The sequence below is a fragment of the Heteronotia binoei genome, chromosome 7, assembly GCF_032191835.1.
Source record: "Heteronotia binoei isolate CCM8104 ecotype False Entrance Well chromosome 7, APGP_CSIRO_Hbin_v1, whole genome shotgun sequence".
NCBI lineage: Eukaryota > Metazoa > Chordata > Lepidosauria > Squamata > Gekkonidae > Heteronotia > Heteronotia binoei.
In genome coordinates this window covers 56,880,658-56,899,606 of record NC_083229.1, presented here as the reverse complement: position 1 = coordinate 56,899,606, position 18,949 = coordinate 56,880,658, and the positions used below count along the sequence as shown (strand labels likewise).

Below are 18,949 nucleotides of genomic sequence, written 5' to 3'. Positions count from 1 at the left end.
AAGAAGTTAACAGAATCAACATTGCATGCGTTTCTTTCCTACTAAAGTTGGTGTAAAGGGCTTCATTTTTGGCAGAACTTTTATGCCATGCTCTAGACAAGGGGTGGCCAAACTTGTGTAATGTTAGAATAGATGTTAGATGTTTGAGAGCCACAAGACATGAATGTCAGATGTTTGAGAGCAGGAAGGCAGGCAGGCAAATAGCCGAGGGGAGGGAGAGGTGGAAAGAAAGCAACTTAAAATGCATTCTTCAAGCCACTGGTTGACTAGGCTTGATTTAAAGAGAGAAATGCCTTCTGCAAGTCAGATGACAGGGTGGTGTGGGCTTTGACAGCCACACAAAATGTGTGAAACAGCTACATGTGGCTCCTGAGCCACAGTTTAGCCACCCCTGCACTATACTGTTTTTGAATATTTTACCAAGTAATTCATTTGCATTGTTCTCCACTTCAGTAATTGTAGTCCTAATACATTGTTTATTAAAGGCTCTTGCTGTCTGATTGAATTGCTTTTCATTTTTTGTATTCTGTCCTGAGTCTCAGTGAGGAAGGTGGGCTATAAATGAAGCTGATAACAATACTAATGTTATATGTTGGATAGCCTCTACCTGTGTGTTGTATATATCTTCTTAAATTAGTTGTGGAATATATGCAGAAAGTATTCTGTTGGCATTATTTCTTATTGTTAAAGCACAATCTGATGGCAGTATAATTTTCAAATTAACACTGCATTTTTGTGGTGGTGAGGGTTTTTTTGTCTGTTTTGAAGCTATGAATTATGCTTGGTATGTGTGCTGAGTGAAATGTATCTGCTGGAGTTCCCTATTGCTGCTTAAGTCAAACTCTCTTATTTTGGCCTGCTTTGTTTTCTGCTGAAATTTGACCTTCTTTAAAAACAAACCAATCCAGAGTGCTTTGGTTAGGTTATTTATTTTGGTACAAGTAAATATATGTTTTGCTATTTCGTCTATAACTCTCCCCATCAGTAAGGTTCTACAGCATCCTTGATGCTTTATGCAAATTTTTGCACAGGCAGGAGGCCTAAAAGTCTAGAGCAAGGGTGGCCAAATTGAGGCTCAAGAGCCATATGTGGCTCTTTCACACATACTGTGTGGCTCCCGAAGCCCCCACTACTGCCCCATTGGCCAGCTTGGAGAAGGCATTTCTCTCTCTAAATCATTTTTCCAAGCCAGCTGGCAGCTTGGAGAATGCATTTAAAGTTAAAGTTGCTTTCTTTCCACCTCTCCCTCCCTCCTCCCCCATCCAGGGGTCATTTTGTAGAAAAAAAGGTGTGAGAGCTCAGTAGCATATCTAATTTGTGTGTGCCCTGGAATCTGTGCAGTGGGGAGAGAACTGCCCACTGCATACAGACCCTGGCTGGAGGTTCAGGTGCTATGCTCCTGTGAGCTCCTACCAAATTCAAGCCCTGCCCCCATCTATTTGCCTACGTGCCTGTTTCAAACAGCTGATGTTCATGTCTTGCGGTTCTCAAACATCCGATGTTTATTCTATGTGATTCTTAGCATTAAGCAATTTTGACCACCCCTGGCCTAGAGGTAATGTAAAATGGGGGAAAGGTGGGAGTGGGAAGTTATATACGACAGTATGTTTGAAGTTTGGGGTGGGAAGAAGTTTCTTCAGAGGAAAAAGCAGGTTTGGGAGAGTGCCCAGAAAGTGATGTCAAAGGAAGAAGTGGGGTTTTAGTGGAGTGTGCTGGAAGTGACATCATCGAATGAGTGGAAGTGACATCACTTGATCTTTGACCTGGAAGTGACATCACAGAAAATGACATCACAGAAGTCTCCTGGCTCCACCCCCAAAGTCCCCAGATATTTGTTGAGTTGGACTTGGCAACCCTACAACTGAAGTGTATTTGCAATATTCTGACTGCAGGCCTATAAAGAAAAGTTAGAACTTAAACCACAGCATATATTGTTTAAAACTATTAACAATTCTCTCTTGTGTTCCTGTGCCTATTTTGCCAATAATGTAGGCTTCTTGATTGCAGTGAAAGAATCAGGCCCTTTGGTTCAGCAGTAAGGAAAAGGAAAGGTCGCCTGTGCAAGCACCAGTTGTTTCTGACTCAGGGGTGATGTTGCTTTCACGTTTCCAAACTTTTTACGGCAAACTTTTTACGGGGTGGTTTGCCATTGCCTTCCTCAGTCATCTACACTTCCCCCCCAGCAAGCTGGGTACTCATTTTACCGACCTCGGAAGGATGGAAGGCTGAGTCAACCTCGAGCCGGCTACCTGAAAACCCAGCTTCTACCGGGAATTGATCTCAGGTTGTGAGCAGAGCTTAGGACTACAGTACTGAAGCTTTAACACTCTGTGCCACCGGGCAATAAAGCACCATGTAATTATTTTTATAAATGGAAAAAAAGACAAAAACCCACCAGATTTCATGGTTATATAATGAGTGGAAATGTATTTTTTTTTAGTGTTTACTTTACTTGAGAATATTGTTATCAAGGTATGTTATACATGTTGATTTCAAAAGGCAACTCTTCAAATACAATCTTTTCCCCAACAGAAAACAAGGGAACAAGAAGAGATTTCAGAAGTTATGATAAACCCTGGCAGACAAATGCAAAAAAGCCTAAAAAATCCAAGAGTGATCTTGCTGTATCGAATATTTCTCCTCCCTCACCAGAGTCCAAATCATGTAAGGAAGTATTAGCATATTTAATAAAGAATTAATTCTTTAAAGTTGGTTGTTTGTGGATCTCAAGAGCTGAAATAAAAGCACAGCAGAATTTGTTTTTAAATTGAAATGAGTGAATCAAATCATTTTGGTTCAATGTTGAGTATACATTAAGGGCTGTGAACAGTATATATGGTTTAATGTGTGTAGAATTGATTTAAAATGCTTTTACTGGCATGTCATGTTCTTTTTTTTGTTTGCTATGTCATTTTCCTTCATACTGGTGTCTGTGATAGAAACAACTTATAATTTAACAAATGAACAAATTGTAAAAAAACAACTGAGCACAATAAATAAGAAATTTGGAATTCTGGTTCAGTTTTAAACTAAGAAGTGTAAGGCTAATATTACTGTAGATTGGCTATATTATTTTAATTGTATGTCAGAATCCTAGCACAAGATTTACTGGCTGTGTAATGATGGTAAGGGTCTGTTTCTGGGCTTTTGAAAGTATTTGAAAAGGGGAAGGCCAAATCCTTTAACAGGTCTTTCTATCTCAGCACCTCTGCCAACCTCAGAGCTTTTAAAAAGACACTTATACCGATCTTCTGAGGTGGCCCAAGTTCCCAAATTACTTCCCTCCTGAATATGTCTTGTAAAAATAAAGATGCCAGAGCACTGTACAGCGATTAGAGTAGAATCTGGGAGGCCTGGGTTCTAATCCTCCCAAAATGTGTTAATTTTGGATCAGGGTTTTGAGGAGGGCATGAGTTTAATTATCCTGAAGTTTATGGACTATCTATGTCAGGATTTTATTTGTGGGTACCTTTTTGGGTCCTGAAAACTTAGGACATTTCTTCCAGTTCCAAGCCAAAAAATTATTAATTGGCATCTCTCTTCCCTTTAATGGAAGTCTAACTGACTGCTGATGCTGACTAACATGCAATTGTCTAATGAATAGAAGCCAGATCTACAGGCTATTGAAATAATAGGGACACTATTTTCTACAGGTTGTAGAGACCAGGTCTACCCATTGCAAATAATGGCTCATTATTTCTGATGAGGGCATCTGGTCTCTCTTGTGGCCATCAGAAATAATGGCCCCATTATTTCCAGTGGCAGAAGACCTGACCTCCCGTGTAAAAACTATTAGTCAGCATCTATGATTTGGTAGAGTTTCTTGTCCCTTTAAAACGTAAAGGGATGGATACACTGACTAATAGCTATTTGATGGCCAACTTCCTCTCTCTCCTTCTTTGCTGTTGTGCCTCCCCAAAACACTCTTGAAATTGCAATAAATAAATGTTCATTACTATCAGAATTTCCAGAGTGTTATGGATTGTTTCAGATATCTTTGAGCTGACCTGGTTTTGGGTTTAATTTTGGCTTGGATGTATTGAAATGCACTCCCTAGTCCCCTTCTTGCTATGGAACCTTGCTGGGTGCTGCCTAGTTGTTCTCTTTCAGCCTGACTTTCTTCTCCAAGTGATGGTGTGAAAAAAATAGAGGAGAAAATAACTATGTTGTAATCTGCTTCAGAAAAACAAGATATAAAAGTCTAAATAAACATAGCACTATATTAGTTGGAGAGCTGATGCAAATTACTTTTATGCATGAAGAGCGGTATAATCATTTGCATGCTTACTCAGTAGTAAGTTCTACTTTGTTTAATGGGGCAATAAAGGTAAAGATAATCCCCTGTGCAAGCACCAGTTATTTCCGATTTTGGGGTGATGTTGCTTTCACAACGTTTTCTTGGAAGACTTTTTACGGGGTGGTTTGCCATTGCCTTTCCCAGTCACCTACACTTTACCCCCTGGTAAAGCTGTCATTTTACTGACCTCAGAAGGATAGAAGTCAACTATGAGCAATATTTATCAAAATAATTGGAGTGGTGAATGATCTTAATATTGTCAGGAGTATTATGTCATTTGTATTACTGTTGTATAGATTTTTTCAAACATGAAGTAAAGATGATGTTTTATTTTATTTAGTGCCAAGGTCAATAGAACATCCTAAATGGGACTGGAGAACAAAATCAGAGAGTCATGATTTTGATGAATTAAATCATATCCTTCAAGAAAGTAAGAAGCTGGGTAAAGCCCTGGAGAATCTTTCTCGAAGTAAGTTGAATTATGTAGAGTGCTGGAAATGTGTTCATGTTAGCAGCATGCTAATTACCTACACCATTAGAATTAAGAAATAATGTAACAAGACAGTTCAGTCCAAATAGAGAAATCTTTATTTTAAACAAAGTATTGAAACCTTAAAAGATTATTCTTAGTACCCATGAATGAGGCTGAACTCCTCCTTCTAGGCACTGTCTGAAACACAAATCAAGATACTGAATTGGATGCAGATCAAAAATTTCTCTTGTAATGACACTCTTGCTCAAGTGGAAATGCAAGGAAAGCCCTGTAGTAGCAACCACTTGTACTAAATCAGACCTATTGTATCCCCACTTGTGTTTGCTCAAGATCTTGTATAACCATGTCCTGGGCACTTTGATATATAGGGAGCAAAGCACAAGGTGTTGCACAAGATTTTGTGCATGTGGAACTCTGCTAAGCGCATTTATGTTTCTGCTTGTGCATTGCTGTATTTAAGCCATTGTCTGCTAAATACAAAACAGTGGCAAAAATCCACTGTTGCATCTGTTTACAACACAATGGTATCTATTGTGGGTGCTATTGTTTCCAGAAGTATTTCTCCAGTACTATTATGCAATTGATCTTTTGGGATATTTTTGGAGAAATAGCAATTGTGTAAAGTAAACAAGCACTAAGTAAGTGGTATCAGATAACTGTGTTACTCTCATACATGCGAAATTATTGAAAGAAAAATGATCCCAACTGTAGTGTCTAGAAATGTGAACAGAATCACTGGATCGTTTGTGAGGACATCTGCTGGCAGTTTAGAAAAGTGCATTATCACAGATCTCTTGTTTTGAGTATAATGAAAGTCTTTGGGGGAATACACGTCGCACTCACCCAAAGAAAATATTGATACTCACAGCATTTGCCCTTTAAACACTGTATTAAAAGGGGCCTAGGATCACATTAAAACCATGCCAACAATTTGAAATAATTTTGTTTTTGAAAGATCTAAAGTCTGCTTATACAAATGAGATGTATAATTCCTTTCTTCGAACAAGAATTTGTTTTTAACCTTGCAAAAAAACTTTGTTGTTAGCCTCATGATAAGACATGTAGCACAGCACATATTCAGCACAGCATTTCCTTGGGTGCAGGACTTTTGCTACATGGAAAGGAAAGGTCCCCTGTGCAAGCACCAGTTGTTTCTGACTCTGGGGTGACGTTGCTTCACAGACTTTTTATGGGGTGGTTTGCCATTGCCTTCCCCAGTCATCTACACTTTCCTCCCAGCAAGCTGGGTACTCAATTTACTGACCTCGGAAGGATGGAAGGCTGAGGCAACCTCAAGCCGGCTACCTGAAAACCCAGCTTCCACTGGGGATCGATCTCGGGTCGTGAGCAGAGCTTAGGTCTGCAGTATTGCAGCTTTAACACTCTGTGCCACAGGGCTCTTTTTGCTACATGAGCCCTCTTTAATTTATTCCCATGTTATAGTGGATAGCAAAGCTTAATTCTTTCATTGAGTTTATTGGGGCATATGCTAGCATGAGCAGGAGTAGTTGAGTCAGGTATAGTTGGGTAAACCAGAATCTACAAGACATATATCAGTGAAATCAAGATGATATATTATAGCAAAATGTGATCAGTGTGCAGCTAAATGATATGGACTGGAACTTGGAAAATAAGGAAGTTCTGCAAGCTAGGAATGACCATGCTGAGAGCCAGCGTATTGTAGTGGTTAGGGAGTCAGAAAAGGATCTGGCTTAGAAGGGTGTAACTATCTTTAGGAGATCCAGTTTGGTGTAGTGCCTAAGAGTGGTGGACTCTAATCTGGAGAACCAGGTTTAAGTCCCCACTCCTCCACATGCAGCTGCTGGGTGACCTTGGGTCAGTCACAGTTCTCTCAAAGTTGTTCTCTCAAGAGCAGTTCTCAAAGAGGTCTCTCAGCCCCACCTACCTCACGGGGTGTCTGTTGTGGGAAGGAAGGAAACTGTAAGCTGCTCTGAGACTCTGAGTGAAGTGTGAGGTATAAATCCAACTCTCCTCCTCTGTAAGAAATTTAGATTCACACTCTGCTAAGAAGCTTCAGGGTTACCTTGCGTCAGTTACTAATTTTCTCTCAGTTTAGCCTACCTCACAGAGTTGTAGTGAGATAAAATGGAGAAGGGAGAACTATGTATAGAATGGCAGGATAAAAATATGCTAACTAAACACATAGAATCAAGTATAAGATGAGACATTGAGAAATAAAAGTTCTGATCTATTCACAAGCCTCAAGTGAACTTTTGTTCTGTCGGGACTCTATGCTTTTATCTGAACAAAAAAAATAGGAAATTGTTTAAGGGCTTTTCAGTTTTCCATGGGAGAAATTGAAAACCAGACCTTGGACTTTTTCATGCTATGCAGTTTTGATGTGTAAGCATCTTACACATTTGAAAAGAAAAAGACATTTCCTAGGAATTTTTTCAGCGCTCCCTCAAACAGTTTTTATATTGGAAAAGGCCTTTGGAAAAAAAGTTTTGTTCTGAATTTTTCCAGGCCTTTACTTCTCTAAATGTAGTAACATTCTTCAGTAAATATGACCTACATGTCTGGTTTTTGGATTGAATTATTTTATCAAAGACAGTACCCATGACAGTGCAGAGGGCCATTAATAATAATAAATATCAATATTAATATTGATATTAATAATAATATTTAATTTATATCCCCCCCCCGCTGAAGCAGGCTCAGGGTGGATCACAACATAAAAACACTTCAACAATTAAAAGACTGCATATTATAAATCATACATTATAAGCCATATATTATAAATCATACCTTAAAACCATCTAAATTGGTTTGGTGCTAAAATCTTGATGTTACACATCTTATAGTTTTTCCGTTGTGACAGTATTCCTTCTACAGTAGATTCCATCTTAAGTAAAGGCCAGCTGGAAGAGAGTAGTCTTGCAGGCCCTGCGGAACTGGACAAGGCTCCGCAAGCCCACACTTCCTCTGGCAATTGATTCCATCAGTGGGGGGCTACAATCGAGAAGGCCCTTTCTCTGGTGACTTTCAGTTTAGCCTCCTTCGGCCTGGAAATTACGAATAGATTTTGAGAACCAGGTCTCAGTACCCTCTGGGGAATATATGGGGACAGATGGTCCCTAAGGTAGGCAGGTCCTCGGCCATATAGGGCTTTAAAGGTAATAACCAGCGCCTTGTAACGAATCCGGTACACTATTGGCAGCCAGTGCAGTTCCTGCAGCCCCGACTGTATGTGCTCCCATCTAGGGAGCCCCAATAACAGCCTGGCCTCTGCGTTCTGCACTAGCTGTAGTTTCTGGGTTCAGCACAGGGGCAACCCCATGTAGAGGGCATCACAGTAGTCCAGCCTCGAGGTGACTGTTGCATAGATCACTGTTGCCAGGTCGCCACACTACAGGAAGAGGACCAACTGCCTCGCCCGCCTAAGATGAAAAAAAAACGGATTTAGCAGTGGCTGCTACCTGGGCCTCCATTAACAGGGTGGGCTCCAGTAGCACCCCCAAGTTCTTGACCTTGTGCGCCATTTTCAGTGGCACACTGTCAAATGCTGGTAGGGGGATTTCCCTGCCCAGTTATTCACTCTATGAAGGAGGGGCTGGTTAAGCTACCTCCACAACAACATGAGAAGGAAAGATTGGTTCCCTCCAAACTTGTCTGGCAATAACACAAGATTTGTCTACAAATCTGCAAGTTTAAAGGAACTGTAACCTCCTGGAGAACTTTCACTTGTCAAGAAACATCTAGTGGAACTATTTGGGAAGCATGTTGGACATGTGGACATAAAATCAGTGGAGCCCCTTAATGACAATACTCAAGCTGAGAGGGTTTTACTTATCTTCTACAGCCCTAGCATTCCTAGGCTGCTTTTCCATCAGAAAGCGCTGCTAAATTCTAAAGGCATTTTTCCTATCTGTGTTCTTAAGGACCTGCTTCTAACTCCTCTGCTGCCTACATTTTCCTGCTCTAAGAAAGTGCAGGATAATACAATGTCATCTGCTGTGCTTAACAACAGTCCAGAAGTGATGGATTCTAGTGTTTCTGTCCCTAATGCACCAAAAGAATCAAGAACCTGGAATGACTCTATTTCCAGCTCCTGCCTTCTGGATAATAAGCTACTGGACGAAGAAGTTTTGGAATCTTTTAAGGCTCTGCCATTGGCTGATCAAATGATGGTTACTGATAGGCTAGAAGCTGCAAGAACTAATTTTTTAAAAAAGCATGCTGGATAAGTCCAGTCCCTCCATTAACTCAGTCACAGGGGCAGAAGTTCCATCAGTTAATGCTGAGTGCACTGAAATTCTGGTCCAAGCAGTTGTTCATCAATCTGAGCCCCTTGGTCCTTCTCCTTTACCTTCATTAGGGGAGGGTGAGGAGTCTAGTTCTAAGGTTTTAGGCCCAAAGGAATCCTGTAGGTACGCTGGAACTATTAGCAATGGGTGTGTCAATCTTGATGAGAATAATTCTTTAGATCACCTTGTTGAGATGGTTTGACTTCCAGATAGCTCTCTGCCCAAGACAATAAAATTTGTCTCCTGGAACATAGCTGGGTGGGGGAATTAAGCTAATGATCATGACTTCATAGATTATCTCAAATCCTTTGATAATGGAGTTCCCAGCAGACATTCCCCACCACCCCGCTTTCTGATAATCCTGAAGTGGGAGGAGGGCCTCCAAACCAGGGGATTGGCAACCCTAGAGGCAGGGCTTCTAAATATGACTATAGCGGTTGGGTGGGAAATAGTATTAAGGTATGATGAGCAGTGTTGTGAACTCTTCTTGTTGAGTTTAGCCCCGCACCTTTGCAAGTGCTCTGAGGAGCCATGTGAAGAGAGTGTGAGACATCTCATGATATCCCTGTGAGTGGGGCAGATATGCCAGATGAATGGCTGCCTGTGCATCCAGAATGGTGAAGGAGTTCATTTGGAACTGGTGAGCTGAATAATCGCTTTCACAGATGTCAATGTATGGAAAAGCCCCCTACTTTTCATACACATGGACATTGTGATCACCAGTATGGTTGCCAGGGTGCCTGGAGTTTTGACTCGCACACATCTGCACTAAGAAGTGGACCTTTGCCCACGGTTGCTAAGGCTTATGTGGATACTATAAGCCTCAGCTTTGCAGCAGCATTCTACATCTCTACAGATGAGCTTCCAGCTGTTCCTTGTGTGCCCAGTCTTGGCCGCTGCAGTGGAAGAAGCCACGCCACCATGAACTGTACAGGCAATCAGTTTCCAGCCTGTTTTTATGAACCAAAGGCTAACACCATCAGAATCCATCTTGTTTTCCTGACTCCATATCCAACAGCTGCTTCAACTTCTGCATAAGGCAATCAAGCATATCTTAGGCGTGGATCCTGCCAGACCACTCAAGCCTTTGTCCAACAGAACTCAGGACAAAGACTGGTGCCAGGAAGAAGACTAAAGAATAATAATAATACATTTTATTTATATCCCGCCCTCTCCGCCGAGGCAGGCTCAGGGTGGCTAACAACATAGTCGATACAACAGATTATACAATGATTTAAACAGTAGCTAATAATTAAAATTCTAAAAACAATAAAACAATAAAATTAACATCTTGGTGCTATTCCAGCAGATAACAAGAATCATTTAAGCAGTCTCTCAATTTTTAGTTGGTGAAAGCTTCTTGCAGGCCCTGCGGAACCGGTCAAAGTCCCGCAGGGCCCGCACTTCTTCCGGGAGCTGGTTCCATAGGTGTGGAGCTACAACGGAGAAAGCCCAGGTACTGCAACTGCACAGAACAGGAAAGACAACCTAGGAGATCAGAAAAATCATATTGTATAGAAGTAATAATATGAAATAACATCATAAACCAGTGATTTAAATAATATCTTCTTTAACAATTCTATTGCATAACGTTACCAATACCCTTGTAAGCCTATGGACTTCAGTTGATTTAGAAGGATATAACTCTGCTTAGAATTGCTCTGAAAGGTTTTTTTAAAGCTATCTTCCCAAATAGCAATTGATATACACTTTTACTGCTAAAAGAAAGGTAAAAAACAGTTAACTTTCAAGTAGGCTTGCCAATCCTCAGGTCCCAGCGGGGGTTCTTCCACTTTCCCAGGCTCCTTCCCGCCCCCAGTTAGCTGGCCAGCAGGGGGAAGCCCCGCCCCCAGAGGACCATGTGCCTTTTCACCTCTGGAGGCTTCATTCTACGATTGAAAGGCTTCCTCTTGGGATGGCGTGTCTGTGTTACTTCGAAGAAGTTGGCAGGAACTCGTGAGTAGAGAGGCCAATCCCTTGCTTCAGAGTCGCCAGAAATGGGGGAGGGGAAATGTCTGCTGAACACTTCATTATTCCCTATGTGGAGATTGATTCTCATAGTGTATAATGGGGAATTGATCTGGAGGTTTCCGGGGCTCTGGGGGAGCTGTTTTTTGAGGTAGAGGCACCAAACTTTCAGTATAGTATCTAGTACCTCTCCCCAAAGTACCCCCCAAGTTTCAAAACGATTGGACCAAGAGGTCTAATTATATGAGCCTCAAAAGAAGGTGCCCTTATCCTTCATTATTTCCTATGGAAGGAAGACATTTTAAAATATGTGCTGTCTCTTTAAATGTGACGGCCAGAACTCCCTTGGAGTTCAATTATGCTTGTCACACCCTTGTTCCTGGCTCCACCCCCAATGTCTCCTGGCTCCACCCCCAAAGTCCTCAGATATTTCTTTGTAAAAACAATTTTTATTATTCTACAACATATATCACTATTTCATTTACTTCTCTCAAATAAAAGTCAATATGTTGCATCACATTTTCCACCTCCCCTCCTCTCTTTCAAGACTTCCCCAGTGTTACTTTCAATATAAACGCAATAAAGGTAATTTAACATTTAAAAAAAATTAAAAAGAAAAAAGGAACTTATACTTTGTTATGGTTATTACCTCATTTGATTAATGATCCAATATATTACTAAATTAAATCATATTATCTATCTTATAATCTTTTAAGAAAGAACAAAATATTTTCTCATACTCTTATTTTACCTATCTTTCTTTTCCCAGTAAATTAAAAATAGCTAATAAACAAGTTATCCATTATCAAATATCACCAAGTGTCCTTTCACTCTCCAATGTTCTTCCACATAGTTCTGAAACTTTCCCCATTCATTATTAAATTTTTCCATATCAAGTTCCTTTAGTGTTCGTGTTCATTTGTCCATTTCACTCCAGTGCATAGTTTTCATAACCCAGTCTCGTTTTTCTTGAATTTTATTTTGCTTCCACAACTGCGCATACAATGTCCGTACAGCTGAAAGCATGTACCAAAGTAATGTTCTGTCTTGCTTCGGAAAATTTTCCATTTGTAATCCCAACAAAAAGATTTCTGGTGCCTTCTTCACTTTGTATTCCAAAATTTTTGATATTTCTTGTTGGATCATTTGCCAATATTGTACAGCCCTTTCACAAGTCCACCACATATGGTAGAAGGACCCTTCATGTTTTTTACATTTCCAACATCGATCTGACATCTGATTATTTGTTTTCGACAGGTTTTTTTTGTGTCATATACCATCTATACAACATTTTGTAACAATTTTCTTTTATGTTATTACATGTCGATATTTTCATAGAGTTCTTCCACAAATATTCCCATTGTTCCATCTGAATTTTCTTGTTTATATTAATTGCCCACTTGAACATTTGAGATTTTACCACTTCTTCTGTAGACCATTTCAGTAACAGTTTATATACTCTTGAGATCAATTTTACGTTCTCACCAAACAGCATTTTCTCCATTTCTGTTTGTTCTTGTCTTATTCCTTCATTCCTAATATCCTGCTTCAGCAGACTTTTAATTTGTAACCATTGAAACCAATTAAATTTATAATCCAATTCTTCCACTGATTTTAATTCTGCTTTGCCTCCTTGTATTTTTAACAATTGTTTATATGGTAACCATTTCTCTTCCTCAATATCCGAATATAATTTTATTACTACTGTTGGCACAATCCACAGCGGTTTCCTCTCATCTCCATATTTTTGGTATTTCAACCAAGTTTTAAGCAAACTACTTCTTACATAATGATGAGAAAAAACCAGTCATTTTACTTTTCCCATAGCACAAATATGCATGCCAACCAAAAACCTTTCCATGGCCTTCTAATGTTAATAATTTTCTGTTTAATAACACTATCCAATCCTTAATCCATACCAAACAAACTGCATCATGATATAGTCTTAAATCCGGTACTTGGAAGCCTCCCCTTTCTTTAGCGTCTGTCAGGTTCTTCATCTTAATTCTTGGTTTCTTGCCAGCCCATATAAATTCCGAAAGTTTCTTCTGCCATTTATGAAATTGTTTATCTTCTTTCACTATTGGTATAGTTTGAAACAAGAACATTATTCTTGGTAATACATTCATTTTTATTGCCGATATTCTACCCAGGATTATTCCATTTTTGTTAAGTCCACCTCAATTTTCCGCCAAAGCTTTTCATAGTTGTTTTTAAATAAGTCAATATTCTTTGTTTAAATAAGTCAATATTCTTAATTTCTACTCCTAAATACTTTACTTTAGAGGCCACTTCACAGTTTGTTAATTTTTTTAATTCCATCTGCTTAGATTTTGACATATTTTTACACAAAGTTTTTGTTTTCTCTTTATTTACATAAAAGCCTACCAGTTCACCATATTCTTTTATTTTTTGGAGCAGCAATGGTGTAACTTGAGTTGGGTCTTCATTTATAAACATTACATCATCTGCAAACACTCTGTATTTGTAAGAGAAGCCTCTTAATTTCAAACCAACTGTGAGGAAATGACCCCTCTTTCCCCAATACTATAGTCTCAAGCGTGGTTGCCAGGGCGCCTGGAGAAGCGAGCTTGCACCCGTCTGGCCAGAGAGTGCGAGTAAAGCCATCCAGGAACTGAATGGGACTCATGTGTACAAGCAACCTAAGTGTATAAGTGTAAACAGGCACAGAGTGCTTGCCAACATGCACGGACGTTTCCCTGCTATTGCGTGGAGCCCGCTATGGTGGGGAAGAAGCTGCGCCGCCACGGAGCTGTCCAGGCGACCGGTGTTGAAGCGCTAAGCATGGAAACCACTGTGTTTCGCTGACACCACTTGTAGCCATCTTCCTGCCTGGTTGGACTTCATTCCTTCTCAATGGGAACCTCACGTACACACCTTGAGTCATTCCTAGCCCGCAAGCAACCCATCCGTTTTATGAATGGATTAATAGCTCGACTGTTGATCCTAATTACTCAGTAATATCCTGAACAGTAGCTCTGGTCTAGGAGATGATGAGAAAAGAGGAAGGATCTCTCCTGTCACATCCAAGCCTTTTGTCTACACCGGGGATACCTAGGTAAATATCTGATTCCCTATTGTCACATTCCCAGATAATCCCATCTCATCCCAAGCACCCAGCCATTTCCATCCTGATATCACTGGAGCCGCCCCAGGCCCTGTCGCAACCTGGAAGTTTCCAGGGTGCCCAGGACAAAGGTGAAGTTCATTGGTCAAAGCATACATCCAATCAGGTGTCGTCAAAGACTCACCATTGGTTCAGCCGATGTCCAGCCTTCGTGGTCATCAGCAGAACCTCCCATCTCCCCTCCCAGTCACCTCCCATCCCCTCGGGACTTAGGTGACTCTTTATAACCTGTGGACTAGCTACCCACAGGTGTGCTTTCTATTCAGCAACCCCCATTTCCCGCTGTGTAGATACATCCCCGATTCCTGATCAGTTTCGGGTCCCCCCCCCCGCATTCCCTCATTCGTCGCCATCAGAGTCTTCCTTGGAGTCTGCGAGAGGTAGTATCACCCTGTCTGTTTATCCTTATATGTACCCCTATCGATCTATCTGTATTTCCTTAGACCTGTGTGAATGTGTGATTGTTTTGTATTTTTACCTTGTATGAAAGAACTATTTTTCACAATAAATTACAATTGGTTTTTATTAAATTAGAGTCCAGTTTATTTGAGCATTTACCTTCTGGATGGTTGAGCCTGGTATACATTTGGTAAAAAGATTCCTATTAAGCCGGGTGTCCACCTAACTAATTCCCCAACCTCGTTTTGAGGGCATTTCGGCTTACACCTCTGTCTCCTTATCTTCTTGAACTTGCATAAGCAGTATTTCCAACGTCATTATAAATATCAAATTTCTCCGTCAAATCTGCGTTTATACAAAGTCTTGCTTGTTGGTCAGTATATATTGCCTTTACCATTCTAAAAAAGTCTTCACCCAATCACAATTTCTCCATTACTGCAAACATAAAGTCCCAATGAACATTGTCAAAAGCTTTCTCTGCATCAGCGAAAAGCAAAGCTACTTCGTTTTTCATAATATTCTATTATATCTATTACAGTTCTGATATTTTCTCTTAATTGCCTTCTGGGGAGAAACCCTGCTTGTTCCTCTTTAATAAAATTATTCAAATGCTGCTTCAGGTTTTCCGTTGAAATTCTAGCATATATTTTGTAGTCATTATTTAGCAATGAAATTGGTCTATAGTTTTTTATATTAGTTACATCTCTGTCGTCTTTTGGTGTCAATGAGATTACTGCTTCCTTCCAAGTATTAGGTATCTCCCCATCTATTCTTATAATGTTCATCAATTTCTGAAGTTTTGGAAGTAGAGTTTCTTTAAAAACTTTATAATATCTTGCTGTAAAACCGTCAGGACCCGGAGCCTTCCCTGGCTTCATTGAGTTAATTGCCGTTTCAATTTCTTCCTTACCAATTGGGTCATTTAAGATCTTTTTCATATTGTCCGTTAGGGGTTTAACATTAATTTCCTGTAAATAGGCATCTATTTTCCCTTCCCCCCCCCCACATGACTTTTATACAAATTTGCATAATACTTATCAAACTCTCTTTTGATTCCTTCCTGGTCAACAATTTCTTTCTTGCCCGAACTAATTTTATTAACAATTTTATTTTCCCTTTTTCTTTTCATTTGCCAGGCCAAGTATTTTCCAGCTTTGTTTGCACTCTCAAAAGATTTTTGTTGAAGCCTTTTTAAGTTCCATTCTATATTTAACAAGTGTCTTAGTTGGTCCTGTAGAATTCCAATTTCTTTTAAAATCTTCTTTTTCCCCGGTCTCTTTATAAGCTCTCTCTCCTTCTTCTTAATCTCCTTCTGTATGTCTGTCATTTTTTTCTCTTTAGCTTTTCTGTCTTTATTATTCAATGTGATTAAAATACCTCTCACCACTGCTTTATAAGCATCCCATACAGTTTGATATTGAACGTCCTCATTTTCATTTACTTGGAAAAAGGCTTTAGACTCTTTTTGCAGAGATTCTACTACCCCATCTTTCTGCAGTAAATCTTCATTTATTCGCCATCTTAAAGTCTTTTTGGTAGGTTTCGCAGACCACATTATTGGATTATGATCTGCTCTTATTTTCGGAAGAATCTCTATTTTTTTTGTTGTAAGTCTCAATTTTTTTGTACACCATAACATATGAATCCTTGAGAAAGAGTTATGTCGAGCTGAGAAGAAGGTATAGTCTCTAACTGTAGGATTTTTCTCCCTCCAAATGTCTACAAGATTTTCTTGCTTGGCTAATTAAAAAAAAAGACTGGTAGTTTACCTTCATTATGCTTCTTCCCAGATCTATCCAAAATATTTTTAACTGTACCATTAAAGTCTCCCATTAACATGATTCGCTCATATGTCTCTTGATCAAGTTGCTGCATTAATGTCCGTAAAAAAAGAATCTTTTGCTCCATTAGGAGCATACAGTTCCAATAGCAAAGTCTTCTTCTGGTTCATCATCACTTGCACTGCAATATATCTACAATCATCGTCCTTAAAAATCAATTTTGGTTCCAATTCCTGTTTTACATAAAAAACCACGCCTCTTTTTTTTTCTCCTTAGCCAATGAAAAAAATCCCATACCAAGTTACTTATTCCACAAATATTTGTAATCTAGTCGTTTAATATGTACTTCTTGTAGACAAATTATGTTACATTTTTGCTTCCCAGTCCAATGAAAAGTTGCCTTTCTTTTTTGTGGTGAATTAAGTCCATTTACATTCTAAGATAATAATTTGTAATTCATCATGGTTTTCTATTTTAATCTGAACCTCCAAATTCTTTATTCTTCACCAAAAACTTCTCCATCTCCTAAGTGCTTGTAATGGTAATCCTCTTCCCCTTGTATTCAAAAACCAATCCTTCTGGGAGAATCCATCTATATCTCATTTGACTCTCTCTCAGTTGCTCAGTCAGTTTTTTATATAATCTTCTGTCACTTAAGACTTTCCTTGGTAATTCTTTCATAATTCTTCCACAGTCAGCTTGCCTTCATACTGTTTACTTAGAATCCTTCCTACCAAGTCTCTTGTTACACATCTTACTACCACATCCCTTGGTAGTTTATTTTTCCTTTCATATTTTGAATTGACCCTGTAAATAGTCTTAAAAGTAATTAGTCTCCTCAGGATCATCTCCAACATACTCAGCAATAATAATAATAATAATAATAATAATAATAATATATGTATAATACATAATAATAATATTATGTATTTCCTTAAATCACCATCCTTTTAATACATAATAATACATAATAATAATATTATGTATTTCCTTAAATCACCATCCTTTTCAGGCACACCTCTCAAACGTATCTGATTTTCCATTGATTTGCAGTCCTGCAGTCCTGCTTTTTCCTGCAATTTTTTAATAGTGGACTCCACTGTATTAATTCTTTCATCATGGTCTTTCACTTTCTCTTCCACCTCTTGGATTTTTTGGGATACTGATTTAAACTCTATACTGAGAACTTCTATATCTTTTTTTAATTCCTTTTTACAATCACTTATAGAATCTTTAATCAGTTTAGACAATCTAGCTTCCATGGCATCCATCTGTTCTTTTTTATCAGCCTTTTTGCCCTCTTTTAGTGTCTTGGCTCTCGTCTGTAATGGTTTTTGGGCTGACATTACTGCCTTCCTATTATAAATATATGCTTTACAACTGAAGTCACCAAGTTCTTTTTAAATCATATAGTCTTATATATTAGGGCATGCCCTTTCAGAAAAGCCTAAAATCGCCATCCTCCTATGCCCCTGGTCCAGATATTAATTTTTAAAAAGTTATAGTTTTCCAAAATGGTGCTCGATGTTTCTCTATGGTTTAGTCCTAGAGGGGCTTTAAAAAACCTGTAGTTTTCCCTTCCCTTGATGGCCTCTTCCACCCACACTTGACACAAAGTCTCATTATCTATGGTTATGAAGTCTCACGATGTTCCCAGACGTGATTTCTGTAATGACTTGTTGATCTGCAGTTCTTCCACTCTCGGGGGGAGTGACCACAAAAATTCCAAACAATATCAGCTTTTGCCTTTTTTAAAGCCTTATATCTGTTTAACTCAATCCAAAATTTCCCCCCTCCTCTTTCTTCTTTATTATTACAAGTTGTTTATGTTTCCAGACCTTTGTTTGCCTTCCAAATATTTCTCAATTTAGTCCCGGAGCAACAGATAAAAATCTCTTTACCTTTGAAGTCCCAACATCAAAAACACTGATCTGTTTCTCATCCACGATTAATTAACCCTTAAGAAGCTTGGCACATGTTGAATTTATGTCGATTTAACGACTCCAGATACCCTCTATAGACGTTGGAAGCGGTCCTTCTCTGGAGATTATTCAAAGCCAAAAGAAACCCCCCCCCGGGATTTCTTGTTAGCCAAAGTATATCTCCTCAGAACTTTAAGCAAAATTGTAACGAAAAAATTCATCTAGGCCATCATCTTGCCTAGATGATGTAGACAGCAGGTATTGAAACATCTTCTCCAGAATAGAGGGTCTGGTGAGCTCTCCCACTGGAAAGCTCGTCAATTCTCCATGAAATCCAAACCGGAAGTCAGTCCCCAGATATTTCTTGAATTGGACTTGGCAACCCTACTTTCAAGTGAAATCCAATTGATAATTAGTGGTTATTTTTTCCAGTTGCAATATTAATGTAGCCTCTTTAACAGTCTACACTGTTTTAAAGTTTCAGATGATAATCCTTGTTTGACCATTCATTAAATAATATTCCTTGTTTGACCATTCATTAAATAATATTTCTGATTTTCAGTACACTTTTTTTTGCATTTTATGAAACCAGTAATTCCAAGCATATTGATGGACTGTCAAAATTGTAACGAAAAAAATTCATTAATGGAAAAGTGTCAAAATTGTAACAAAA

General features: G+C 39.1%; 1 protein-coding gene across 1 annotated transcript in view; it reads left to right on the top strand.

Annotated features, from left to right (window-relative positions):
- Positions 1–18,949, top strand: part of C7H8orf34 (chromosome 7 C8orf34 homolog) — a 184,149-nt gene that overhangs the window by 45,234 nt on the left and 119,966 nt on the right. The window contains exons 3-4 of the mRNA XM_060243666.1: positions 2,533–2,664; positions 4,638–4,766. Of these exons, the coding sequence (XP_060099649.1) occupies positions 2,533–2,664; positions 4,638–4,766 (261 nt within the window). The remainder of the gene's footprint in view (positions 1–2,532; positions 2,665–4,637; positions 4,767–18,949) is intronic.